Source organism: Fusarium oxysporum, chromosome 13, assembly GCF_000149955.1.
Source record: "Fusarium oxysporum f. sp. lycopersici 4287 chromosome 13, whole genome shotgun sequence".
Classification (NCBI taxonomy): Eukaryota; Fungi; Ascomycota; class Sordariomycetes; order Hypocreales; family Nectriaceae; genus Fusarium; species Fusarium oxysporum.
Genome location: NC_030998.1, coordinates 99,998 through 126,524, shown reverse-complemented (window position 1 = coordinate 126,524; position 26,527 = coordinate 99,998). Strand labels below are relative to the sequence as shown.

At 45.8% G+C, this 26,527-nt stretch overlaps 9 protein-coding genes across 9 annotated transcripts; 3 read left to right on the top strand and 6 right to left on the bottom strand.

Annotated features, from left to right (window-relative positions):
* Nucleotides 1-126: 126 nt before the first annotated feature.
* On the bottom strand, nt 127-813 carry FOXG_11924 (uncharacterized protein; the record flags this gene model as incomplete). The annotated part of the gene is made up of 2 exons (XM_018391652.1): nt 429-813; nt 127-383 (listed from the first exon to the last, which is right to left on the bottom strand). The coding sequence occupies exons 1-2, from the start codon at nt 769-771 to the stop codon at nt 127-129; spliced, it is 600 nt and encodes a 199-aa protein (XP_018250344.1). The 5' UTR covers nt 772-813.
* Nucleotides 814-1,725: 912 nt separating this feature from the next.
* FOXG_11923 (uncharacterized protein) lies at nt 1,726-3,314 on the bottom strand (the record flags this gene model as incomplete). Its single annotated transcript, XM_018391651.1, has 2 exons — nt 1,726-3,071; nt 3,149-3,314. 2 exons carry the CDS (start codon nt 3,312-3,314, stop codon nt 1,726-1,728), a joined length of 1,512 nt encoding a protein of 503 aa, XP_018250343.1.
* Nucleotides 3,315-4,546: 1,232 nt separating this feature from the next.
* Nucleotides 4,547-8,856, bottom strand: FOXG_20632 (uncharacterized protein; the record flags this gene model as incomplete). Its single annotated transcript, XM_018400927.1, has 11 exons — nt 4,547-4,773; nt 4,900-5,241; nt 5,292-5,356; nt 5,414-5,899; nt 5,956-6,016; nt 6,070-6,123; nt 6,426-6,468; nt 6,751-6,909; nt 7,012-8,310; nt 8,431-8,466; nt 8,716-8,856. The coding sequence occupies 11 exons, from the start codon at nt 8,854-8,856 to the stop codon at nt 4,547-4,549; spliced, it is 2,913 nt and encodes a 970-aa protein (XP_018250342.1).
* Nucleotides 8,857-9,358: 502 nt separating this feature from the next.
* FOXG_11920 (uncharacterized protein) lies at nt 9,359-11,166 on the bottom strand (the record flags this gene model as incomplete). The annotated part of the gene is made up of 4 exons (XM_018391650.1): nt 9,359-9,482; nt 9,534-9,786; nt 9,845-10,875; nt 10,928-11,166. The coding sequence occupies 4 exons, from the start codon at nt 11,164-11,166 to the stop codon at nt 9,359-9,361; spliced, it is 1,647 nt and encodes a 548-aa protein (XP_018250341.1).
* A 944-nt stretch (nt 11,167-12,110) lies between these two features.
* On the bottom strand, nt 12,111-13,672 carry FOXG_11919 (beta-glucosidase; the record flags this gene model as incomplete). The annotated part of the gene is made up of 2 exons (XM_018391649.1): nt 12,111-12,247; nt 12,298-13,672. 2 exons carry the CDS (start codon nt 13,670-13,672, stop codon nt 12,111-12,113), a joined length of 1,512 nt encoding a protein of 503 aa, XP_018250340.1.
* A 1,035-nt stretch (nt 13,673-14,707) lies between these two features.
* On the top strand, nt 14,708-16,620 carry FOXG_11918 (uncharacterized protein). The gene is made up of 3 exons (XM_018391648.1): nt 14,708-14,784; nt 14,838-15,445; nt 15,498-16,620. The coding sequence occupies exons 1-3, from the start codon at nt 14,753-14,755 to the stop codon at nt 16,451-16,453; spliced, it is 1,596 nt and encodes a 531-aa protein (XP_018250339.1). The 5' UTR covers nt 14,708-14,752; the 3' UTR covers nt 16,454-16,620.
* On the bottom strand, nt 16,413-18,689 carry FOXG_11917 (uncharacterized protein). The gene has a single exon (XM_018391647.1). It carries the CDS (start codon nt 18,410-18,412, stop codon nt 16,511-16,513), a length of 1,902 nt encoding a protein of 633 aa, XP_018250338.1. The 5' UTR covers nt 18,413-18,689; the 3' UTR covers nt 16,413-16,510.
* Nucleotides 18,690-19,197: 508 nt separating this feature from the next.
* Nucleotides 19,198-22,268, top strand: FOXG_11916 (uncharacterized protein). The gene is made up of 2 exons (XM_018391646.1): nt 19,198-21,179; nt 21,232-22,268. Exons 1-2 carry the CDS (start codon nt 19,401-19,403, stop codon nt 22,135-22,137), a joined length of 2,685 nt encoding a protein of 894 aa, XP_018250337.1. The 5' UTR covers nt 19,198-19,400; the 3' UTR covers nt 22,138-22,268.
* A 476-nt stretch (nt 22,269-22,744) lies between these two features.
* FOXG_11915 (uncharacterized protein) lies at nt 22,745-24,617 on the top strand. The gene has a single exon (XM_018391645.1). It carries the CDS (start codon nt 22,852-22,854, stop codon nt 24,436-24,438), a length of 1,587 nt encoding a protein of 528 aa, XP_018250336.1. The 5' UTR covers nt 22,745-22,851; the 3' UTR covers nt 24,439-24,617.
* The last annotated feature ends 1,910 nt before the right edge of the window (nt 24,618-26,527 follow it).

The window sequence follows — 26,527 nt, the reverse complement described above, 5'->3', positions numbered from 1 at the left end:
GTGTTGTCATGGACACTATGAGTGTATTTCTTGCATACCTTAACTTGACTTTACTGCCATGACGTCCATCCCATGTGCTGAGCCTGGCTAGTGGTAGTTGTGGTTGGATCCCACCAATCCCAAGCCCTATGGTCGAAAAACCTTAGACTTCCTCTTAGCCGACATCCGTGTGATTTTGAACGGGGGCTGCGGTCCCCTCATTTCCAGTTCACCAAGATCATAGTCATCCGCCGTCAATGCTGGATCGAACTCAACGACTTCAACGGATTGCTCTTCGCCTTCGTGTTTCCATACAGGATCCTTGTACACGTATATAACGCCATGGTAACCAAGATATGCGCCCTTTTGTGATGAAATAAGGCCAGGGAGCTTGCCATGGGGCTCTTGTTCAGCTGCGTATTGGACATCTTTTTCCTTATCCTCTCAACTTTCATAAGCCTTTTCAGCCTCTTTAACCTCCTCAAATACATCGCCGCGAGCCTTAAGTTCGTCCCGATAATGCTGGGCGCAGTTGGCATCACTGGCCCCAGGGATATGGAACATTTCGAATCGAATGGGATCACCATCCCCGTTCCGAATATCTGTTAAGAATTGCCTCATTTCCAGATCATCTACAAAAAATTCTGGATGGACGAAATAGAGAGATAGGGTTGGCAGTGGTACTAGGATGTTTCTTGGCGGGTTGCTCCAGATCATCTTCGCTGGCCGACCTGCGTGATCCTCAAAGTTGACAACATAGCGCTTGATTGCAGAAGACTTGAGTCTGACCATTGTAAGTAAACTGTGGGTGGGTTAAAATGTTTATAGATTTGCTTGAGTTGAGTTGGTGGAGATTACATGGAGGATTCTGGCAATTTCAACTGGGCGCAGTCACATGACGAGCCTGCAGGCAGCAAACAGAATGGAAAAGCAGCCATATTATAAGTTGCTAGATGCGCTGCAAGGATGAAAGAAATAGCTCCAAGTGCCATCCGATGGTTTACGTATCCAGTAAAACAACCGAAAGTCTGCCAGCCCGAGACACAGAAGCTAGAAAGTCAGTAATTAATCCGGCAAAAATGCTAGTAGGTAATATCCCCTTATCCCTATTTCGCTTTTTATCACCTTATCAAACTCGCAGCAGAGGATATTGAGGAAGTCCAACTCGTTCACATGTTCGTGAATTGGCTTATCCCGAGACCCCTTACCAGGTGGATACAAGAACCCATGATACCGAAGTCATGCTAGCGCTGGAGGGCCGAATGGTATTGATGATTTTAAACCAATTGGTTACAAAACAGATAGTGTCTGGGATGAAATGGCTCTAGGCTTACCTGGAAACAGTAACATTAGGAGGCTCGCGCTTCTATTTAATGGCGTGAGTGGTAGAAAAGGGCTTTCCTTCCAAGGGGCCGAAGTTACATCAGCGTATCAGGGCAATAATCGAGCAACCCGTGTTATGCAGCGTAATGTAAGTACTAGGAGTATGCATTGTCTATTACAGAGGCTGATATTTTATACACAGACTGTTGGAGTGTTTTACTAAGTAAGACGCGGTGAGATTTGGCCAAGATTCACCGAGACCTCTTAATACATGGAAACCGTTCTGCAACTGTTTGATGAAAATTCCATGGGGGCAGGATACCAAGTACAGCAATGGTGAGCTCCGTCACCCCGATGGCACTGCTGTCTAGCCCTGATACTTTACTTTAGCCCAGTATTAATTTAATACTAAGCTTAGCTTACTTATATATTCTCAGCATGAATTGCATCATGTTTCTCCTTGTCATGTGCATTGCGGATTCGTTCAGCCAATGCAACAGCATCTTTTGGCAAATTCCTCTCAAGCTTGACTGGGTCCCAGATGCTCTTTGACTGGATAAAAATATCATCAATCTCCTCTAAAGTACGACCCTTGGTTTCCGGATAAAAGAGCAAGATAACGATGAAAGTAAAGAGGGTGATACAGGCATATACGATGTAGTATCTGTATCTAATGTTCTTCAAGGCATAAGGGGAAACTTCAGCAACAAGGAAGTTGAATAGCCAGTTGGCGCAGGCACTAATGGCGGTAATCTGGGCACGGATGCTTAGGGGTGATATTTCGGCAGCATACATAAAGGGGAGAAGGAAGAGGCCGACGGGGAAGAAGAACATAGCCACAAAGTAAAAGAAGATGGCAGCTTCACTCGCAGATTTGTTAATCAGGTCAGACATGAGACCAGCTAGCGAAGTCTGAGCAACGCACATGCCCAAAGCACCAGCCATGAGTAACTTGCGGCGGCCAAACCTGTCAATAAGCACAAGAGCAAAACCAGCAGCGATGAATTGCCAGACTTGCAAGCATGCAGAGAAGATGCGAGACTCTGTAGGCGAGTAGTTGAGCTGCTGCTGGAAGATGGTTGTGGAATAAAAGGTGACAATGTTTATGCCAGACATCTGGGCGAGGATGGCGAGGCCAACAGCGAGAACAGCGCGATGAAACTGGCGCTCGGGTCCCATGGTGAAGATGGATACCTTCTGGTTCTGCTCCTCGATATAGGCGTCGCGGATGAGGGAAAGCTCCTCGCTGATGACCACGGAGTCATCGGGAAGGTCCTCGAGTGCAGCCATGACCAGAATCGCTTCCTCGAAGCGATCTTGTTTAATGAGCCAGCGAGGAGACTCGGGTAGAAACATGACGAATGAGGTGATGATGATGGCGAATATGCCTTGGAAGGCGATAGGGAAGCGAAAGTTGACTTGGTTGTTTTTGACGAAATAGAGGCCAAACTCCATCCACGATGCAACTACAATTCCGCCAATGGCAAAGAACCCTTGCAGAAGAACACGGCGACCACGTTCCTTGGCACTGGAGCACTCAGACACCCACATGGGGATCGTAGCAGTCAATGCACCGACCCCGAGACCTGTGATGACTCTGGAAGCAATGAGCTGTCCAAGGGAGAATGAACTGCTCTGTATCGCGACACCAACAATCACGATGCAGCCTGCAATGAAGATTGTACGACGGCGACCGAGAATGTCGCCGAGAAAAGCACAGGACAGGGCTCCGATCGCGCAGCCAACTTCATAAATAGCCACGGCCGTACCTGAAAGAAAATAAGAAGGCCGGTCAGCAGCCATAGGAGTAAAGGGGAGGCCTGACTGAGAGTCGAAACGTGCTCACCTTCGATGTTTGAGTTCTTGATCTGAGGGAACTGGTGCTTAAAGGTATCCAGGGTCAACAGACCGTTCATAACGGCTTGATCATAGCCTTGGAGAGCAAAGGCTGTCGCTGCGACTATACTCAGTAAGGTGCTGAGAGGCTTTCCCCGAAGACCGAAGTAAGACATAGTAGTACGGTTGAAGATAGTCTAGGGAGACAATTTGCTTAGAGATAAGAAAGGAAACTAGACAGGAATAAGCGACAAGAGTCAATTTATGGGCGGTGCTGAAAAGCAAGGCAAAGAAACAAGATCTCTGTGATCTGTTTCCTGCTTATCAAGCTCTCAGAGCAGCCTACACCGATGCAAGAATAGAGCGCAGGGCTACATTGGTATATAACAGCATTACCCCTGGTCTGCGGAGACCCCATAATGAAAAGGCAAAACCCGGAGAACTGAATCTGACTCTGTACCCCGCAGTTGGCATTAATTGGGGATACTATGTACCCCATATGCCGTTATTGCCGCTTTGGTGAGTGCCGCGTGGTCCCGGCTAATACGGCAACGACCCAGATGTACAAAAAGTCTGTTACCATAGGGAGGATATATACTTATCCAAGTCAAAACTCAAACCAACTTTATACCCCAGACGATTCTCGATTCATGTCATTCCATTGGGGAAAGTGCTTACCTTTAACTCGCATCATTACGCGCACTATGTGGGACTATCTTCTCCAATCGAGGTGGTGGCCAACCGCGCTGGGCAAATAATATGCTATGATGGTATATAATGCCCACGGACTTAGTCATTAAGTGCACTTGCCGAGCCGTATAGCCGTTTAAAGTGCCGTACATCCTGATTCTCCCAAGAGCATAGTTACATGCTAAGATTGCGTTGACTTATTCCTATACGTTGAAGTGCAACAGTTCATCCACCTTTGCCACTTTTCATAGCCTACGGAATTTTCATGTTATATCTTTTAACACTCATCATTTTTTCGAAGCTTCCGCGTTCTCACTCTGCATTAAGTATATGACGGGGAAAAGTATAATATAATAATGGAAGTGCCGAATTGGTCATTGGCAATCGAAGAGAGCCTATAAGGTTAGATAAATATATAGACGCTCTTTTTCCAACTATATCTACTTAGCTTATATTAAGCTTCGTAGCACTAGTATATCAGATTAAAACTATATATCCTGTTAGATTTTATAATACCGAGTGGCAAAAGTGTGGTTGTCTTTGCTTATGGCGAAGATGGCGCTTCTGGTAAGAAAGGATGGCCTGCATCAGCGCTTCCTGAGACTAAATCTAAAGTCTGGATTGAGACCAAGTATCAGTAACTTACCATCCTTACAATCTTCACAGGAAAGTCTCTAAGTACTTTAATTTCATATTCAAATATAACATAATAAGAACCCTACCCTTCTAGCTCGTAAACCTGCTCTGTCTCGGAAGGACTTACGTTAAACATATTACTGCCACTCTGAAGATCAGTAAGCCTTTGACTCAATGTCAAGTTGCCAAGAGCATCTAAGCCATGCTCATCAATGCTGCCCTGGTTATGCATCGGTCTATTATTCCAGAACCTCCTCCTGCCACTCGAATCACGGCGAAGTCCACTATTCACAGGGGGTCGTGGTGGCCCTAGGAATATATGTTAGCCCAAATTATCCCAAGTCACTTTTGCAGAATACGCCATCGAACTTGATGTTGTCACGTTCGTATCCACATGGCGGCGCCTTTATCGGTCGAATGGAAGCAGACACGTACCTGGCTGTCTGTGCTCGTCCACCAGTTCTCGTGGGAATCCACTGATGGGAAAAGATCGGTTACTTGAACCAGATGATGAGTTATCTTCAAGACACAAAGACATGTGGATGGGTGAGAATTCCTTGTTTACACGAAACTCGATCACATCTAGTTCGAAGTTTCCTCTGACGCACATGGTATTGATGGTATCTTCTGAAAGCAGTACTGTGATCTCGTTACTGGGATAGCCCTGTTCCTGAATGGTGAAATAGGGCTCGAAACTGCCGCTGACCTGAGCCTGAAGAAACCTTCCGAGGGCTTTTAGATCATCAGAACGGTCAACGAACCTACAAAGGATACGGCCTGACGTAATACATAAGTAATAATAATCTTGGATTTTGAGAGTAACTCACCTTGACACCTGAATCCATTTCCAACATGTTTGATTCGACTAGGATCCGTTTCGAAGAAAAAAGTGCTGGCGATGAGGCGATGTGCTGTTTCTTTGACTAGTTCTCTGTTTTGCTTCAGATACCTGGAGGTTTTTCGCTCAACCTCTTCCATCATTGACACATCATCAAGCCTGGGTACATTCTCCCCAAGATCAGGGTTGATTCTTATGTAGCGTTGCTCTCCATCGGGGATGGAACGGCCATGGAGTTGAGAGTTTTCAGTCAAAAATGACTCCCAGATACGATTGCAGTTGAGAATATCACCAAGTCTCCCACTGCCTGTCTGGTATAACTGCGTAATCAGAGATTGCTTGCCCGCCTTTTGTTTATGGTGGGGTGAGAGACGCCCTGCCGGGTCCCCTGTAGAGTCATGCTTATGGAAACCGGTTCCAACAGAAACCAGGAGGTCTGGGAGGCGCCCACTTACATCGCCCCAGATTAATCTTTTCTCGTGGTGGGCAACCCAAACTGGGCAGTTGTGGTACAAAGCGCCATCAATATACATCTCTTTGGTCTCGGGTTTCTCGTAGGGCTTGAAATAGGGCGGTGCAGCGGCTGTTGCTCTTGCTCTTGAAGGCTGTTAGTAAAGGTTGATGATACATATATGTGCCAGAAAACCTCTTACGCTTCCCAAACTTTCATTTCTCTGTCTGGCTGCGGCGCTCTTTGAAACCGATATGATGTGCCTTTGCATTGTTAGTAACACTGAAGAATTTGAATACGACTTCATCCCACATACTAAACATAGGATTCTCAGGCCTGTTGTAGTTCGAGATGACAACAGCGTGCTGGTCTACAGAGATAGAGCAGCGAGGCCAATGTAAGTGAGGCCGATGGCTTCAGATAAGGTAAGTCGTGCTAAAATAAGCACCAAAAGCCGGTTCGGGCCATTGATTTCTCGACATATATCGTCTCAGCTGCAGTGGATACCGGAAGTTCCTTAAGACTCGGTATATTCCGACTCAGCTAATCTAATTCATCTAAATTCACTAGCCACCACTTCCCAATGCTGCGCCTCAGATAAAGAGAGAATACTGAGTTTTGAGAAATATCTGCTTATTGATCTTAGATATTTGGTATGTAATGAATTCTCACCAGGTATGGCATCTTCAGGGGTGATGAGGTTTCTGCTTGCGCTCTGTGCATTGCCAGTAACTTCAGTTTACCCTCCTCTTTTATTGGCGGAAATACCTCGGCCAACATCTTCCTCAAGCTTATTGTAAAACGTCCGTGACCTCTCCATTTATATAGTTAAGTCAATGGCCGCACCAATAAATTATGATATTATAAATAGTGAGATTATTAGCATCATAGTAGCACCAGCAATCTGAAAATAGTTTCATAAGTCGACCATCGTTAGAATGTTAAAACCAGTCAGAATTTAGGTCTAAAGTAGGTAGACTCTATCGCCAGACCTTACTAATCCTACCAATTTAACCTGCTGGCCAACATTCTGTAAACCTTTACTTATCTCTGTATCTGTCATTGTACTTGCTTTGGCTAGCCAGTCATCCGTAGGCTGTCCTGATATGCGTGCAACTGCCGCCCAAGAACCCCCAATAAGACTATCCTTTGCACGCTGTGAAAACCATAATGTTGCAAATATCATAAGTGCTAGATGCAGGGACAACAATGCCAAGACAACCATCAAAAACTTAATCGAAACTGGCCGTGTTACTACCTGCTCAGCTTTCAAGTCTGCTGGCGCCGGTATGTCGAACTGAAAGATATAGTCGTAATACGCCATGCTGTAGAGACTTGTGACGAGTGCTTGAATCGCCCATGCGGCGCTACCTGTAGCCTTTATTGTTTCTTTGAACACTTCACCATGTAGACGGTTCAGTCTAATGCCATTTGCATCGCCGCTGTCGTCGGGGCCAAAAAGGTTGATCAAGTAACCACCGCCACCAGGTAGTCCATCAAACGCGCCGAATAGAATATAGTACGGATCGGCAGGCGGCGCTGGACTGCTCTCCCAGTATGTACCTCGGTCGATGATGGATGGCGGCGTAAGCCATGATTCCTTTTTTGCAAGTTTGAAGATACCACGATCGTCATAAGAAAGGTGATCTTTGGTCCCTCCCAGTTGTGCCAGGATGGCCTCAGTGTCGTAGGTACTAGTTGAGTTTAACCAGCGCGCCATTGGCTCAGCGCCGCCTTTTGTCCGTGTGGCCGTGATGTTCATATCTTGGACCACCGGGTCGAATGAACAAAGTGTCATAACGAACGACAACCCCTTCACATCCGATTCCAGCGTAGTCCATTCACTCTTGTCTTGAACGACAGTTTCAATTCTCAGATTCCTTCCAGCGTTATTAACCTCGTTCCAGTCGGTATGTGCACCTGTGGTATTGATGATAAGATACATACCCCCGGGGGACGACGCAGTGTAAGGTTCCGGAGGAATAGGTTCCATGTCTGAAATAATCCCTGTGTCGCGGTCGTCGTTTTCATCCATGAAATAAACATTGCAGAAACTGATCCGCAATGAACTGTCGGGATCACCTTGGTCGAGAGAGTAGGAACAATTGAAGTGAGAAGGTTGAACTTCCCCATCCATGCCTAATGTAGTGTTCATTCGGGGAACCTTGAGTTTGGTCCAGACAGAACCTGCAATCCAACGATAGATCCCGTAGGACTGTACTGTGACATTTGCGAAGGTCGGTCGCATGCAAGCTACTCTTGTATCCATCACAGTCGCCATGCCCTTATAGCTAATTAAAGCCTCACGACTAGATCGAGGGTCGATTGGCAAGAATGCTCTTATCGACAGTCCCGTGTCCGTGATGCCATCACGTGGAGAAGCTGGCTCGGTATATTCGGCAAAAGCCGGATAACTAAGTGGTCTTGCATCAATGTATCCCCCAGAAGCAGCAAAAGAGTCCCCAAACGAGGAGTTAATACCATATGATATTTTGAGAGATTGGCTGTCGATAATTATCCCAGAGCCAACATCCGAGAGCAGTGCAGTCGACGTAAACTGTAGCAAGGTTGTTATGCATGTCATCAGCAACACAACCAGCCAGAAAAGCCAGCTACGACTACCCAACGAGTGAGGCAGGCGGAAGATGAGTTCATGCGGCCCTCGGTTGGAGCATACAGCCAGAGATACAGCAGCGGCCTGTGTTAAGGGCGTCTGCGACATCTGAAGCAGCAGCGCAGCGATCATAGATGTCATTACCACTGCTTGGGCGGTTACTGACCATCGCAGTATGAGGGACGTGATGGTAATAGATCGCGATACCCAATTTGTGATGACGATGTGACGCCAGACACTATTGTCCTCGTTCCCGAACCATAAAAAGCAGAGGAAGGCTACACATATAAGAATAATTAAGAGGCCGCCTGTCATGGCAAAGATGGCATTCTTGTCGAAACGGCTTACATGTCGCATTCTTGTCGTATCATATGATGGCGGAAACATGAGGTTGTGAACATTATCGCTGCTGGGAGGCCCTTCTTGGTTCAGTGGCATCGTTGGTGTTGGATGAACCGTCTCTTGGAAACCCGGGGCCTTGGTCGGCATGTTGTTGAATTGGTATTTTTATTTAGTGACATAAAGGCGCCTTTCGACATGGCATCTCCGTACTATATAACCAATCCATCTAGCCTTGGATAAGAACTTGCGTTCGAGACCAATTGTGGCTTGCAGGGTCAGTCCAGTTTTTTTCGAACTATTTAACGCCTTTAACGCCTAATGTGAAATTTGTGAAAGCGAAGTTATCTAGAGCTCCCTAATATCACGGAGGTTCCACTCGATTCCTCTACATAGAATTGTACCCGGTAACTGGGCGCGTGACCTATGTAAAGTCACAGGGTCAAGCCGCAAATGAAAAATGCCCTTAGAGATACAGCAAAGGTTGTGGCTAGCTGACTGGAATGCAGTATTAGTTCAGCTCCTTACGCCACCGCCACTAATCTAGTTAATTAGTTATATAAATTAGAGGTAATAGATTAGTTTAACTAATCTTAACTAGGTTAGCCTTAGAACCCCTAATTATATTAGTCTCTTTAGTCCTTAACACTAGTCACTTCTCAGAAGTTTGCGCATTGTCACTCTGCATTAGACGCTGCGTAGCAGTCTCAGTAGTATGGAATCTCCAGGCCTTGATCTTACGCTCAAAAAGCTCGTCAAGCTCGGCAGGGGATCGACTAGAAACGAATCAGTTTTGTCAGGATGTCAAGGTGTTCAACGTGGCTTACCGAGCCGTCTCGGGCACCAACAGCCATGTGCCTATAACCCATGGAAGACCAACGCCAGCATAGAAAAAGCCAGTCTTGAGCTTCCAATCCCACTTATTGGCATTGACCATATATGGTGTAAGAACAGACATAATAAGGCCGCTGATGGAGTTGGCAGAGGCTGCAAAGCCAGACGTGTATGGTCGAAGTCGTTGCGAGGATATTTCGCCGGTGTAGCCCCAGCCCGCAGCTCCATTGGCCGAGATACCAATGTCTAGAGAAACAAAAGTTAACTTATTGTGATTGATGGTGATAGACCATTTAAGACTCACTCCAGAAGCACGCAAACAAAACAAACACATAGGTGCTTGCACCACTTTGAGGAGCAACTCCTATAATACCAACGATCAGGCAAGAGATCCACATCAAGGACGTAGCGCAGCATGCCATGCGGCGACGACCAAATCTATCGACTCCAAAGACAGCCAGGATAACGACGATTATCTGCAGGGACGTAGTGATGGCCTTGATCTGGAAGGGGTCGGCCAGGCCAGCCTGCTGGAAGAAGTAGGTACCAAAGCTACCAAAGAGGGCAAGACCCAGGAACTGCTGCGCAACAAGGGTCCACATGGCGGTGATGGTACGGCGGCCGTTGGTGCCCTTAAAGATAGCCAGCCAGCTTTCGTTTCGTTGCTCGGCCGCCAAAGCCTTTTCGTGTTCGACGTTCAGGGCGAGGAGTTCATAGTGGCGGTCGACATCAAAGTTTTCGACTCCACGGTAGAGAAACCTGATATTCTTCTTGGCCCTCTCTTCTTGTCCGACAGTGACACACCAGGAAGGCGATTCGGGAAGCAAGACGTAGATGATAGCCATAACTCCGATATGTCCCCACTGCGTATATACAGGTGTAAGCCAGTTGAAGGGATCGGTCTTGTTCAGTCGTAGGAGAGCCACATGGGTGCAAAAAGAACCCAAAGTCCACCAGAAGCTGTAAAGCATCAACATGCCACCACGGACTCTTGTTGGGCTGACTTCAGTGATGTAACCCAGTAGAGTAGCTTGGAGGCAACCGACGCCAGTACCAGCAAGCATCTTGGCACCAAACCAGACCGGCCAGGTTCGGGCGAGTGATTCAGCCAAGACACTGCTCATGAGGATGGTCCAGAAAGTGTACATGGCAATCTTGCGACCAAATCGCGCAACTACAAAGGAGATTCCGATTTGACCGAGGACCTGGCCTACGTTCTGGCCAGCACTCCAAGTAGCGATGATGTTGGAGGCGAGGAACTTTTCACCTTGTTCGTTGACCGCCGTGGCAAACTGTTGGACAAAGCCTTTGTTGGCAATAATGCTTGCTTGCATACTAAAGTCGCATCAGTCGAGTGCTAGGATAACGGGGTAGGTATGATACATACGCAATTTGGTAACCATCAGCTCCAGCACTAAAGGCAGAGAGCAAGCAGACGAGTGAGGCCATCTTGAAAGTTCGAACGGTCTCCCAAAATGTCAAGTTCTCATATCCTGAGAGGGCTTGACCTTGTGCGACGGCCTCGGCAGCAAGGTCATCATGCTTGAGTGCAGTTTCAACATGATCATGGGAATCAACCCGAGTAGGATTGTCGATAGGCATCTTGGAGTCGCTAGGAGGAGCCATAGTGATTCGGCGTCACTGCTTTTGGTGTAAAAGATATAAGAGCAAAATCACAGTTGGATTGATCCAGAGCTGATTTGATTGATGACCGTACTTGGGACATCTCATATAAGAATCCTTTGCTGTGTAATAGCATCGGAATTCGATCCTCGCTCCCCACGGGGTCAATCAGACTAACAAGCGAGAACCCGCGTATCCAACGTTTAGTGCACTCATACCCCGCAGTCTCCTCGCCTGGGGTACATGGCCAGGGGTTGTGACTGGACAGATTTCAATGACCCCATAATGCTGCACGCCCGACGAGTTTTCCGACAAAGTTTTCCGACGGCTTGTTAAGTCCATGTGTTAGCCGAATCTGACCACTTTGAGGGTTTTGCATTAAAGCGATTGGCTGGATGTTTTTGAATTGAGTTGATGGCTCGGGAATAGAGGTTAAATTAGCTCAGAACATCACGCGATCTAACTTGACAACTCTCGTGAAGGGAAAGTCTGGACTGAATCGAATTCCGACGAGTTTTCCTCGTAGCCTTTGGGTAGCCCATATGGAAACAACCAGGTCGTTTTGAACGCCACAAAAGATCGATTCGGCAAGGCTCGAGGTAATACTACCCCGAACCCGAGGATGTGGATCATGGACTGTTGCGTCGCCACGCTTGACTCCAGCCGCAATTGTCGTGACAATTGTTGGTCACTCGGTATCTGCAGGATGTTCAAGATACGAGATACGCTTTACTACAGTTCTTCGCTATGCAGCCAACGGAGCTCTCCGACAACAACTTGCTTGTTGGTGAGAGTATGATAGGCATGGGCTGCAAATTATGGAGCCATTTTGTAGCACCCTTTAGTCACGAACTGGGTCTCGTTGGTGAGTTGAGGACAGCTTGATAGTCTTTGTATTTCTACTACGTTCTATTGCAAAGGAGTCTACATATGCAAATGTATCTATCTCAATTCTTATAGCCCTGTCTTCTTCGCTGGAAGGTCTCGCGTAGGTACGTTGCCGAGTTCTTGGGTGTGCGTGTCAAGCCGTTTTCAAAGTTGACGTGAACAATACCGAATTTTGGTTGATATCCAGCCGACCATTCTATGATATGTTAGTGTATCGCGTAAGTAATTAACAGAAGAGAGGCATACCAAAATTATCCATGAGAGTCCACACGTAGTAGCCCTTGACGGGAATGCCATCGTCGTATATAGCTCGCGAAATGGCATCCAGGTATAGACCGAAATACCGCTCGCGAAACTTGTCGTCGATCGCTACCTTGAGATCCTGCTCTCCAGGGCATGGGCATCCGTTTTCCGTGACGATAATAGGCAGATGGTATCGATTCCACACCCAGTTCAACAACTTGCGGAAGCCATTGGGTGCGACGCGAAGCCATCCAAACTGAGAAACAGGTCCTATTTCCTGGCAGGCCCCATTCACAGCTCCCTCCTCGATGTTGCCTGTCCAGTCGTCTTCGGAGGGAGGGTCGGGGAGCGCACGGGCGAATTTTGTCGAGTAGTGGTTCATGCCATAGAATGTATTGAGAGGAGCTGTCTCGCGGAGAAGCTCGCGCTCGGCAATGCTGAAATGGGGTAGTCTGTCGCCCAGATAGTTTCGCATCGAGACGGGATAGTCTTGGCCGAGGAAGATGGGATCGCCAAACCATCCAACATAGAACTCAAGCCGTCGTTGCGCAGCATCAATGTCGGCTTGTGCATCAGAATATGGCTCGTAGAAATGGCTGTTCAGCACGATGGAGATCTCTCCTTGTTGCGCACGCTGGAACTCTTTTACATAGAGCTGAATAGCAACAGCATGCGAGATAATCAGCGTATGACCGACGCGCCACGGCTCATTCTTTGTGTCGAAACCGTCTTCTGCACGATGTCCCGGGGCAAGTGTTCCGTTGACATGCCCAAAGATAGAGATGATGTATGGCTCGTTGAAGGTGATCCATTTCTTAACACGATCGCCAAAATGCTCAAAGCATAATCGTGCATAGTTGGAAAAGTCAGCAGTGAACTCCTCCGTGTTGAGAAAAGCCTTGTAACGATCGTAAAGAGTCTGGGGCGCATCCCAATGATACAGTGTTACCACGGGCTCTATTCCGCGCGCCAACAACCGGTCGATGAGATCGTTGTAGAAAGCTATTCCCTTCTCATTTATGGGATCGTTTCGACCTCCAAGGGGAATGATTCGTGTCCACGATAGAGAGAAGCGATAAACGTCGACGCCGCACGCCTTCATGAGGTCGATGTCCTCGGGGACTCGATTGTAGTGGTCGCATGCTATATCACCGGTTTCCCCATTGTTTGTTCGCGGGGGCTCTAGATGTGTGTAGGCATCCCAGATGGATCGACCTTTGCCATCTTGGTTTACGCCACCTTCGACTTGATATGCTGCAGTGGCAGTACCCCATCGAAAGTCTTTGGGTAGTGGGAGCTCTTGAACGGTCAAATCGTCGGTTGTACCTGAACTGGTGACCAAGTCACCAGCCTGGAACATAGAAGCCTCTTTCGACATTGCAATTGGGTGGTAAGAAAGAAGGTGACGAATTTGTGAGAGGAAACGATGTTGACTAGGGGTAGTTTTAAACAGCTCTAAGCCAAGATGCGTTTCCTGTCATGGCTTGGACGTTCGCAAGCCCCGCCGCCAACATGACAGTAGAATATCCATTTCCTCGCTTGAGCAAGCGAATTCGAAACAAAATCCCTCACGATTAATGCTCTATCTATTATGGCAATCGTTGCTGAAGCTTTGGGCCCCATGGGGTATGTAGGACCTTCGTCGGAGAACCTGGCGGATCTCGAAATGACAAGATACTGCCCCACACGTTAGTGCACCATTTTAATCAGCTTTGCGTCGGAAAACCTTTCGTATTACAATGGATGGGCCGAGTACATGATAATTACCCCACAGCGATAAGAAGCGGGTCCTCTGTCGACTGATGAATCTAATTGGTTAACGATGCCATAGTGATATTGAGATGCGCTCCGTAACAGCACAGCAAGACAATAATTACATTACCTCACAATAAGGGTATGTCAAGATATTTGGTTCTTCTTATTATAAGGGCAGTCTAAAATGCAAGAAGCTACAGGTAATTCCCGATAAATCTAGTTCCCAGCAGAGCGTCGATGTTAACATTGTTGGCATACTACCCTATACTCTCTTCTATTTACAGAATTCCCTAATGGTTACTGCCCGGTCTCAAGTTGTCTGTCTTGAAGAGATAGGCTAGTTGCTTGATTTTTGCCCATTATCCCTCTGGCCAATTTGCCTTTATAAGACGCGTCTCTGTCCCCAACGGCCACTCTCTGTTTATGCTGATCTTCAAACAACAAGCCATGGCTTGCAAACTGCAATCACTATGCTTCATGAACTTTATGAATTTGAAAGTTATATATTGGAGTACTCAATATATGAATTATTAAAATGTCTTGGTTCTTTAATAAGATTAATGAATATCTTGGGCTTAAAATATCCTTCTCTATATATGTATATTGAATGAAAAGCGGGGTCGGACCCAAAATGAGGTAAAACTTGACTAAAGCAGCTCCTCATCTTCCAACTCATGGCACATAACCAATTGATGTCATTTCAATGAGGCCGTTATCAGCGTGTATAGCATGCCGGTATGCAATGCTCTCCACTTCTCAAGGACACTCTCTCACATTAAAGACTCTAGTGATCGGCGGAAAAAGTGCGATCGCTCTCGACCAGGACTAAGTTGCAATTTCTGCATCAAGAGAGGCCTCGACTGTGTTGGAGTCACAGACGACCCTGCCCCCGACACTTTGGAAAAACATTACGAGTCACTTGGAAATCAGGCAGAAGATGGCCGTCCTCGTCGTGTCTCGTCACTAGTTGTGCCTGACGCCGCTCTGGCCGAGGAGTTGGCGAGTCTCTATTTTCGGTACATGCACATCACGTTTCATAACATCTTCCATCGTGCAACGTTCATAGCTCAGGTAAAAGACTCTTCTATCCCAAAAATTCTGTTCTTTGGTGTGGCAGGTCTGTCGGCGCGCTATTCGACTCATCCCATCTTTACGTCCATTACGCCGTGGGACAGAGGACGGCCGTATCGGGATGAAAGTAAGAGGTTGCTCGACCTGGAGGATACTTCATTGATTAGTATCCAAGCTTGCATGTTGCTCGCAGCAAATGCATCTGTCGAGGGAGATTCTAGGACCGAGTCGGTATATCACGCAATTGCTTCTCGGATGGCCATGCTGTTAGACCTTCCAAACCTACCAACCGAGTCTCTTCTGGAGCAGGAAATCAATAGGAGAGGTAAGCTGAGCTTACTCTGAAACGAATTTGAGGTGCTTACTCTGTTATCTAGTATGGTGGTCTCTCATTACAACTGAGACATGGTCAAGCGCAACTCAATCTCTTCCCAGGTTTATAAAACCACGAAACACCATCCCGCTGCCCATGGATGAGCGTCAATTTGCCTCATTGAGCTATGATGTATCAACGACGGCGCCTAACTCGTCGCTTTGCGCATCACCTACTTGCACCTTCGATCCTCAGTCTTTGGTCGCCCAGATGATCCGGCTTAACCTCTTACTTTACGATATCATTGTATTTCTCAACTCACGAGTAGTGGATGAACAGGAGGATCGTCCGATGAGTGTAGAATTCGATCATCGACTTCGATATGCCCTTGATGAGTGGGCCGACAACCTACCTCCAAGACTTCGTTATTCCGAGGAAAATGTGATATACTGGGCTGAGGAGGGCTTCAGTGCTATTTTTATAACACTGCATATCAATTATAATCACGCCGGCCAACTCTTATTCTACCAGCACCTTCAATCTGCTCAAGAACAGGATCAAGGCGACAACGCTACACAAGGATTTGCCCAGCGATGTAAACAGCACGCAACAAACTTGTGTGATCTCATCTACGAAGCGAAACGGCGACCAGACACGGCTGTTTTGTATCCGCTTGCTGGCCATATTCTATGCCTTGCCTCTACGGTTCAGATCCATACACTTCTTTTTGGAATAGACGACGACGAGATCCTCGCTGCTAAGACACGGTTGGAAAGAAACTTTGAGATGATTTCATCAATGAATAACTATTGGCCAATGAACCATATGTCGATCAGCCGGCTACAGCATTTCCATAATGCCTGTCTCCGGAGCAAGGATGACTCATTTCGTTTAGACGCTTGGATGATTCGATTTTTATTGGGCTTTACCCAGGACATCAACGATAGGGATGCAATTTGGACGTATGGCCATCGCGCGCTGGATGAGTTTGACCCACTGAGGGATCTCTTGGATATTTGATCCTACTTGAACTAAGGCTCATTTATTGTCTGAGTAGAAGAAGTGACTCTATTCAAGCTAGGTTCCAGCAGCAGGTTGCACGTACTTGATTCCATCAAGCACCGTTGTCAATGTTCCGTTCGTCTCCATGATGTTAACCGAGACATCTATCTCTAGTTCAAACCCGTCTTGACTTGTGACTTTAGTACCTTCCACTACTCCAGTTTGCGTGATGTTGGATAACCATTCCACTCGGTCTTTCCAAACGTTGGGAAGTAACTTCCACTTGGAAACCTTTTCATATCCGTCAATGATGTAGCCTGCGTGATCGGAATAATTGCTATAGGAAGCCGAGATAGTTTGGATGGCACCAGTGTCGGGGTCTTCAATGAAGGCAACCTCGGCAACGCCTGACAGTTGACCCTCTAGTGTATAGTTGCCGGCTGGGATCTCATACTGCTTTGGTGTTGTACTACCAGCGGGGAACGGTTTCGCCCAAGGGATAAAGTTGGGAGCTTTGAAGACACGTGCTGGCTTTGAAGGCTTCAGAGAGGTACGACGAGCAAGCATGACGCGGTAATTGCGACCTCCTTGGGCAGTAGAAACTGGGCATGGAAGAGGATTGGCACCACCGCAAGAAGGAGAAACGACAAGAGCTTGCCAGTATACAATCATGGTGCTGTCAGGAGAAACGGCTGGGTCAGCTCTGCCATTCCAGTTGGGATCATTGACGCTCCCATCGCTTCCGTCGCCGTCCGCATTGACCTGCTGACCGAAATAGTTTCCACTATCTCCATTGTGACTAATCAGGATTGGCTGGAAGAATCTTCGCGGTCCGTTATTGCGCGTTGACGAAGCGATGGCCACAACGAGGTAATCGATAACAGGAGGGATCCATCTCATACCAGACATAAACATCTGGCGACCTACAACACGCGTGTCCATAGCGACGATCCATTGATTATCGTGCGACATGGTAATTGGGTCAGTATAGTCGGGATGACTAGTAAGGCGACGAATAGCCCCAGTGGTAAGGTGGACGGCCATGACATCGATGTTGTTGGCTTCCACGGGAGATCCGATGTAGAGAATCTCATCGCCCGAGCCACTGAAACCACGAAGTTCGCCGGGTGTGATTGCATCATGGTTGACGATCAACTTTTCGCCTTCGACGTACATGGGTGGTTTGCCATTTTTGTCGACGAGAATGTTCACATCAACCAGGTCATAGCGAGGAACAAGAGGCTCCCCAACCTTTGGGTTGGCGTTGAATTTCAGGCGGCCAAAGTAGGTATACTGGCCTCCAGTATTGGTGAAGGAGCTCCAGCCCATGTGCTCATCGTCGGGATGAAGGCGCATCTCTCGAGGGGAGCCACCTTTTCCAGTCCCATCGGCGGTCACAGTCCAGTGAATGGGATAGATGCGAGTATTGTTCGGAGTACAATCATTGCTGGCCAACGGTTTTCCAGCACAGGAGACAATGTTATGACCCCACAGCGCCTTATCACCACTTCGAAAGACGTGAGGATAATCTCTCTGGGGATCAAGCCAGGGAGCATTCTTTGACGGAACACCACAGGTGATACACTTCCACGGATCACCGTTGGGGAAGTTGGTACCATCCGTGGTAATAAGGATCAACTGTTCGCCATCATAGATGCTCGCAGGGTCTGGAGCTGCCGGGGCACCAATGAAAACAACATTGACCACGATGTGCTTCCCATCGGGCGTGAAGTCTCCTGATTGGAAATCTTGCTCTCCTCCAGTATCTACACCGATGCAACCGGTGCCGTGGGGATTGATTTTGGCGGTACAAGCACCTGTAGCATTGCTTGAAACTACAGGAGGCAAGGGGAGCTCGACAACCTCGATGGGCTCCGGATTGGGGGGTTCGGGAAAATGAGGCGAGTATTGTCCTGAAACAGTGGGTGCCAACAGAGTGGCACCCAATGCTATGAGGGAGATTGGAAAGATCGGCATGTCTTGAGAGTGTTGAGTGCGACCAATGCGAGTCGAAGTAATGCTTTATTGACTTGTACCAACTGCAGAAAGGGCTTCTGAGTCACTGACTTTATAGTCGCTGTCTTGGCTGGAAGCTCAGCCAATTTTGTATCCTCGGATAATATCTGAGTTACGAGTATTCTTCATGTGCATCTACAGTGGGCGACGATATGCTTCGATATTGGGCGGGTAATTGTGGGAGTAGTCTAACCGAACAAAGCCCTTAGGCCACCGACGAGGATCTTAATAATTGGTGTGTTTGAGCATTTTCCCCGACATCGAAGCAGGTTGAAGACTAAAACAACTAAACATGGGTATCAGTGTCTTAGATGATATTCCATCTTTTTGCAGACAATCGGGGATAGCACTACAACGCTAAGACCTTGGATCATTGTACTCTAAGCTGAATCTGGAGTAAATTCCAGGTCCTAGCAGTGCGATGCTTCCCCAGATTTTCCTCATCCCCGTGGGGAACAGGAAACATGGGGGGGCAGTGTGGTGTTGACAGAACCATATTGAGAGCTAAGTCAAGCTGACAACAAACATTCAACGTCGGAAATGCTGTCGGAATATCTGAAAAGGTAGACAGGCCCATGAACTAGTCAGCATGACGTGTGGGGGAGAGTATCCGAGGTTATAAGCGAAGCCGCGTACCGCTTGAGACCTCATTGGCCCGTGTGCAGAGTACCCCATGGATCAATCATCAGTTATAGTGGATACATAAAATTCACTCGTGATCACGGTCGCTCTAGTTTAGAGGTGGAGTTTTACGATGGGTTTCCCGACGATACTGGATAATGGGTGCAGATGGATGTGAAGGTGACATATTGAAGGGAGGTCAATGTCAGACTTTTCTGCTTCACCACCAATTCGCTCCCGGGATAAATTGTAGCGAAAAAGCTTATACGCACCAGCTTCGTATTCGGAACTCACCAATTTGTTTGAGGACATTCACACCCTGTTCAATATGCTGCCAGTAACTGATGTACGCTTCGAGCATTATCACCCTCCTAATACTCTTGGAGTTCATAACTCTACGCCACGAATCTCTTGGAAGATCGCACACCACGACACTCGCGGCACACAAAATGGATACGAGATCGAGTTGACCAAGTATGGTCCTAGCCAAGAGGCCCACGACGTATTGACTGCAAGTCAACAGTCCCAGGACAATATCCTGACTCCATGGCCGTTCAAAGAGCCTCTACAGTCTCGTGAGCATGTATCAATTCGTGTTCGAGTCTGGGACGAGCAGGAGGAAAAGAGTCCCTGGAGTGAGCCTGCCTATCTTGAAGTAGGGCTATTGCATCGGTCAGATTGGACCTGCGAACGCATCGCCGCCCCGTGGGCTTCAGAAACGACAGGAGTTAGCCCTGAAGACTTGTTCCGCAGGCAATTTGTTCTTCGCGACTCGCCTGTCAAAGCACGACTCTATATCACCGCCCAAGGAGTCTATGAAGCTGAGATCAATGGGCAACGCGTCGGCGATTATTTCCTTGCTCCGGGATGGACATCCTACGATGGGCGACTCCAGTATCAGACTTATGATGTTATTTCGCACCTAGTCAACGGTTCGAATTGTATTGGAATTAGAGTTGCAGAGGGATGGTTCTGTGGCCGTATTGGGTTTGAAGGCGGACACAGAAACATATGGGGTCCTCACACTGCTCTTCTTGCGCAGTTGGAAGTCACTTACGCTGATGGGCAAACTTTCAGAATAGAGAGCGATGGTTCATGGAAGGTTATACAAGGCCCAACTCGCCTGGCGGAGATATATGACGGGGAAAAGTATGACATGATGATGGAGGTGTCAAATTGGTCATCGGTGACGGATGAAGAGAGTCTGAAAGGTTGGACAAATGCACAAACACTGACATTCCCACCTGAATCTACACAGCTTGTGGCAGGCTTCGCAGAACCAGTGCGTCGGATCGAAACCATAAATCCTGTCAAAGAGATCACGACACCGAGTGGGAAAAGAGTCCTTGACTTTGGTCAAAATCTCGTCGGATATTTACGTCTATCAGGCATCAAAGGATCCAATGGACACAAGATTATCCTTCAACATGCTGAAGTGATGGAGAACGAAGAGCTTGGTATTCGACCCTTGAGGATATGCCAGGCGAAGGATGAGATCACCCTAAAAGATTCACAGAAAGCGCTATGTTGGGAACCAAGATTCACTTTTCATGGATTTCGGTACGCTCAGATTGATAATTGGCCCGGCTCCTTCGATATAACCTGTATCGAAGCTGTCGTGTGTCACACGGACATGAAACCCGCTGGTCACTTCTCGTGCTCAGACCCGCTACTGAATCAACTGTATCGGAATATCGTCTGGGGTATGAGAGGTAACTTTCTTTCGGTACCGACTGATTGTCCTCAGAGAGATGAACGACTGGGCTGGACTGGAGATCTGTCTCTCTTTGGCCCTACAGCATGTCTCATTTATGACTGTTTTGGCATATTGAAGAATTGGTTAATTGATCTTGCATATGATCAAGATATTCTTGGTGGTGTTCCCCCAATGGTCAGTCCGAATGCTACTCTCCCAGATCCCATCTGGTGTAGAAGAGTGCCATGCGCCATTTGGCACGATGTCACGATCATAGCACCATGGGTTCTTTATCAGGAGAGTGGAGATGAGAGCATCTTGACCCAGCAGTATGACAGTATGATGAAGTGGATGAAGGTGCTTCCTCGAATGAAGTCTGGACTATGGGATCCCGAACCGTTTCAACTCGGGGTAAGTTCTCCACCAAAATATCTGGATGTCAGTAATGCTGATATTGGAATAGGACTGGCTTGATCCCGCAGCTCCGCCAGATCAGCCATGGAAAGGCGCGACGGACGCCAAAATGGTGTCAAATATGTTCTTGCTACAAAGTTTAGATCTCATGAGCAAAGTATGTGGCGTGCTGGGACGGAAGGATGAACAACAGATATTCAAGGAGGACTACCAGGCCACACGAGTTGAGTTCCAGCAAGAATACGTCACACCTCGGGGGCGTCTTACTTCAGATTCGCAAGCTGCATACGCACTTGCTATCTGTCTTGACCTCCTCAACCCAGCGCAACGGGTACGAGCTGGAGATCGTCTTGTGGAGCTCGTACGCAAGAATGAGTTCAAAGTCGGCACAGGATTTGCCGCCACGCCATTCCTTTGCGAAGCCCTTGCATCTACTGGCCACATCCAAGTTGCATACGCGATGCTACTCAAAAAAGGCTGCCCATCGTGGCTATACCCGGTAACTATGGGTGCAACCACAGTCTGGGAGAGGTGGGACAGCATGCTGCCTGACGGTTCTATAAACCCGGGAGAAATGACCTCATTTAACCACTATGCCTTTGGAGCTATAGCAAAATTCATGTATGAACGAGTGGCCGGGCTACAGAGACTTGAGCCCGGATGGAGGCGAGTTCGTATCTCTCCCGCTATTGGCGCTACCTTTTCTCGAGCTGCTGCGTCGCATGTTTCTCCTCAGGGCACTATTTCTTTTGAGTGGGAAACGAGGGTTGTTGACGGAGATCAAGAAGAATTTGCTATCAAAGCTACGGTTCCGCCAAACACTGTCGTCGAGATCATTCTTCCTGGTTTGGAAAGGGAAGAGGTAAAGGAGGTTGGCTGTGGTGAGTGGACTTTTAGATCACTCTTTAGAAGAGAGTATGAGTGGCCTGTTTCGCCGCTGCCACCGAAGGCATGAGAAAGGATCTTGATGGTTATGACTTGAGTTATCTATGGTGTATAAAAATACTGTGTTAAGCTGTTTATAAACCCAATGTAGTAGAACTTAATAAAACCCTACTAATATGTAGAAGTCCAGAGAAAGTTCAAGTTCAGCTTATTAATAAGAACTTAGTATTTAAGAAAGTTTATTTATTTAATTTAAACAGAATTAAAAGTTTAATAATAATATATTAATAGAATACTAAGAAAGGGATAATATATTTAATAAATATATTAACTAGATAAATATATTAATTACTTTCTCTTTTAACTTATAAGTTAACCCTCCTTGCCTAACTTATAAGTTAAAATAGTCTTTTTTTAATAATTAAATTTATCCTTAAATAGCTTAAGAACTATTTTATAAGTTCTTATATTATATTTACTTTCATTATATGTATTACAGATAATAATAAGTCTTTCTAATAAAGAATACTCATAGGATGATAAATCATGTAATTATAAAGTTCGGGCTTCGCCTAGCCCACCTTTGTCAGCAAGCTTACTCAACTAGACCACGATGCCCCTTTTAGTCTTAGTGCTGACAGACACTTACAGAAGATGACTGTAGATGACATGATATAGTATTGAGAAGTTGAGTGTTTTTCTGAAGCTCAAGGACTGATCTTCTGACAACAAAACGACGACACTATTGCAAATCATTCAGAGAAGAAATTACCGCCAAGGGGAAATGCTATCGTCCATTAAGTCGCTATACCCCAAGGCTTTCACTGACCGCTTGCCAAGAAACGACTCGGTCGTAAGGAAAGCCAGGGTTGCGTGGCTCAAGGCGGCAGGCAGCAACTTTCTCTACCTGCAATTGCTGTTCCTTGGTCTCTTTTGCTATATCCTGGGCTCCCTATACCAGCAGACGAGCCATACGCATAATCTTCGAGTCGTCTTTGTTGACTACGATGGGGGTGCAATCGGCCAGGCTGTGCGGGGTGCGTACTCATCTCTTCGTGGAAAAGACTATCCCTCTTTGACTGAAAGCCCAACCTCCGACTTCCCAACCAAAAACGACCTACTAGAAGCGGTCTGCAAGACAAGGTACTGGGGAGCTATCTTTGTCAGCAAGGGAGCTTCAAACCGGCTCCAAGAGGCATTGGACGGGAATGGCACAACCTTGGGGTACAACAAGTCGGATGTAATGGGGTATATATGGAATGAGGCTGTATATGCACCCATTGTAGACTCCGCGATCTCGACAAATCTTCAGCTTCTATCCGAAGTCGCCAGGGTGCAATATAGTACTGGGAATGGAACAGGTAATATTCACTCTGTCTCCGGCAAGACCGCCCTAGCTGTCCTGGCTGAACCATGGAAGCTCCAATCTATAAACATTCAGCCAACCTCTCAAGGATCAAGAGCAATCTACAACACCGTGGTCATCATCATGATCATGATTGAAGAATTCTGCTATATTGGTACGATCAATGGCCTCTACGCACACTTCAAACTGTATACCCGCGTCAAGGCGCGCCGCATTATTTTGGTCAGGCTTATTCTTTCCCTCATTTATACGTTCGTTGGGTCACTCTGCGTTGTGGGTGCTATCTGGGCTTTTAAAGCGGGCTGGGATGTAAACGGCAATCAGTTCGTCTTATCCTGGGCTACCATGTGGCTCTTTGCCCATGTCAACTTTCTCACGCTTGACGTCTTTACCATTTGGCTACCGCCTCCTTTTGTCCCCATGGCCCTCGTCTCCTGGATCATATTAAACGTCACCTCCTTGTTACTGCCATTTGAGCTCAACCCGGCATTCTACAGAGTTGGCTATATCTTCCCGGCTCATGAAGTTTATCAAGTGCTTACCCACATCTGGTCGAGGGGCTGTAATCCGCAGCTACGATACGCCTTGCCAGTTTTATTTGGATGGGAGATAACCACTTTGTTGTTGAGTGCTCTCGGAGTCTACCGTAGAAGCCACTTTGCTATGCTTGGAGAAGAGCAGCAGGAAAAGGATTTTAAGGAGAGGCTTGATGCCGCTGTGGCGTTTGAGATGGCAAAGATAAAGCAGGCAACAGAGAGGCATGAAGAACCCCCCAAAGAAAAGACTGTATCGGCACGGCAGGAGATGCATTCTGATGCACATGACTCCCAAGGGGTAGGTGAGGAGGAAACAGTGCGAGAGGAGCTCGCTGAGGTTCTAGAGTCGGTTGAAACAAGACAAAAACGTGAAAGGGAGACGGAAAATCTGAGCAATGTTTGCAGCTTTGGACCAACATTCGAATTGCCGTTTAAATATGAGAGTGGAAATGAAGGGGTGAGACGGTAAGCTCTTGGGCACCTTCTCGGAGACGCAATGTGGTAAGGGCTTTATTATACATGCGGCGAAAGCGGCCATATAGCGAGAAATTGTATATAGTCGCTCAAGAGATAGTATTACTCTGCGTCGGAAAAGTAAAGTTAGCTCCGCAGGTTACATTAATGGAACAAACCAGCCAGTAAGAAGCGTTAAGACTCACTTGTGATTAGAAAACCCGGCAGGGGAGTCCCTCTTTCAGTGAAATGGGGACGAGAAATAAGAATATTGCTATAGCTTTAGCATAGTCAGATATTGAAAGTATAATATCACTATAGAAGAGGGAGTTATAGTAGGCTATAACTACACCTAATGTATTGTATTTGCTAATATTTGCAACATATGGATTGCTGTCTTTTGCCTCCCTCTAAGATATTAAGTTATATCTTTAGTAATATTAGCTACTGTAGACTGCTATGCAGCTGTTATATATACTGGGCCTCTGCCATCAGGTAATCTAGCTGGTCTTGAACCCCTCTTGTAATTAATCTAATCGATGCTGACTATGTTCAACCTGCTTCATACCTGTATTACCTAATCTGATAAGGTAGACTAGGTTAAAAAGGAATAGTTAAGTATAAAGACCTTGCTGTAGTGCACTATGGCATCTACTTATTCCCTGAAGTTAATATTTATTAGCGTTAGGACCTTATAGAATTGCCCTTGGCTAATAAGATTGATATTATCTAAGACAGCTAATTAACAAAGAACTATAATCTATTATATAAGCAGGTATTTTAAGGTATTAACTTTAGTTTCTTTAATACCTTTATTAGTAGCTACTAGATAGGAATCTAGAGATTTTTAAACCCTCCCCTTTTCTTACCTTTATATAATTACCCTTATATTTATCTACTAGGTCTCCTGCTTAATATCTAGAATTTTATTAATTTAACCTTTTATAACTTATATACCTATATCCCCTAGTATACCCCTGTTATATATATAGGTAATAAACCTTATTAGACTTATTTTAATTAACTAATACTACTATTAATTAGTAAGATTATAAATAGCTACTAGGGTTTTAAATATACCCTAATCTCTATTATTATCTCTGCTATTTATACTATTTAATACTACTTATACTGCCTATGGCTATTACTTTGCTATCCCCTTTATTTTATTTAGGTTATTCTAAAAGGCTAATTAGATAATTATATAGCTTTAAAAACTATTAGAAAACTAATATTATTATATAATAGTTAGTTCCTAATTATAGATAAACTAAGCCGTGCTAGGTTTACTATTAGCAGATTATATAAGGTATAATACCAAGTAGTTATTAAAGTATTATATCTCTTAATAGTAGATTTAATATATATTAGGCTTAATTAATATAAAGAAGTTTTATTAATAGCTAGTAAGCTAGAATCTATAAAAGTGCAAATAAATATATTCTATATACTAGAAATGGTTATGAAGTGACCTATATGGTTGCTAAGTGATTCTAAGAATTACTGGTGTTTTTAGGGTAACTATTATGACCTAATCTTAGTATTATAGATAGAATCTCTTAGTCTGTAGTGACCGTGTGTGATTGGTGAAAAATATAGAGTACATGTGATGTAACTGCTAGGTTTATAATATATTACTCCTACTATGTTCTCCTCCTTATCCCTGCTACTTAGCATTAGCATAGCTTTTAGCATAGGACTTATTACTAATAGGTATTTAATCTAGTTCTTGTTAATCTTAATCTAGGTTTTATTATCTTCTTCTTTACCTATGCAGATAAAGTATATTACTAAGAGCTATCTTTTATAGGCTATATGCCTATTATCTAAGGGAGGTATAATATTATAAATTATCTTCTTATTCTCTATTAGTAGACTTAGTTATATAAAATACTTAAGTACTTATATATAATAATTTATAACTACTATGGGTATAAATATATTATTAATATTTATATAAATTAGCTTAGTATATATAATACTAATATATAATTATATTCTAAGGATATTCAGGAGTCTTCCGCCTTTACCATAAATAGTAAATAAAGGATATATATAAATTAAATATAGGCTGGCAAAGCCTCATATACTTTCCCTAAAAGGGG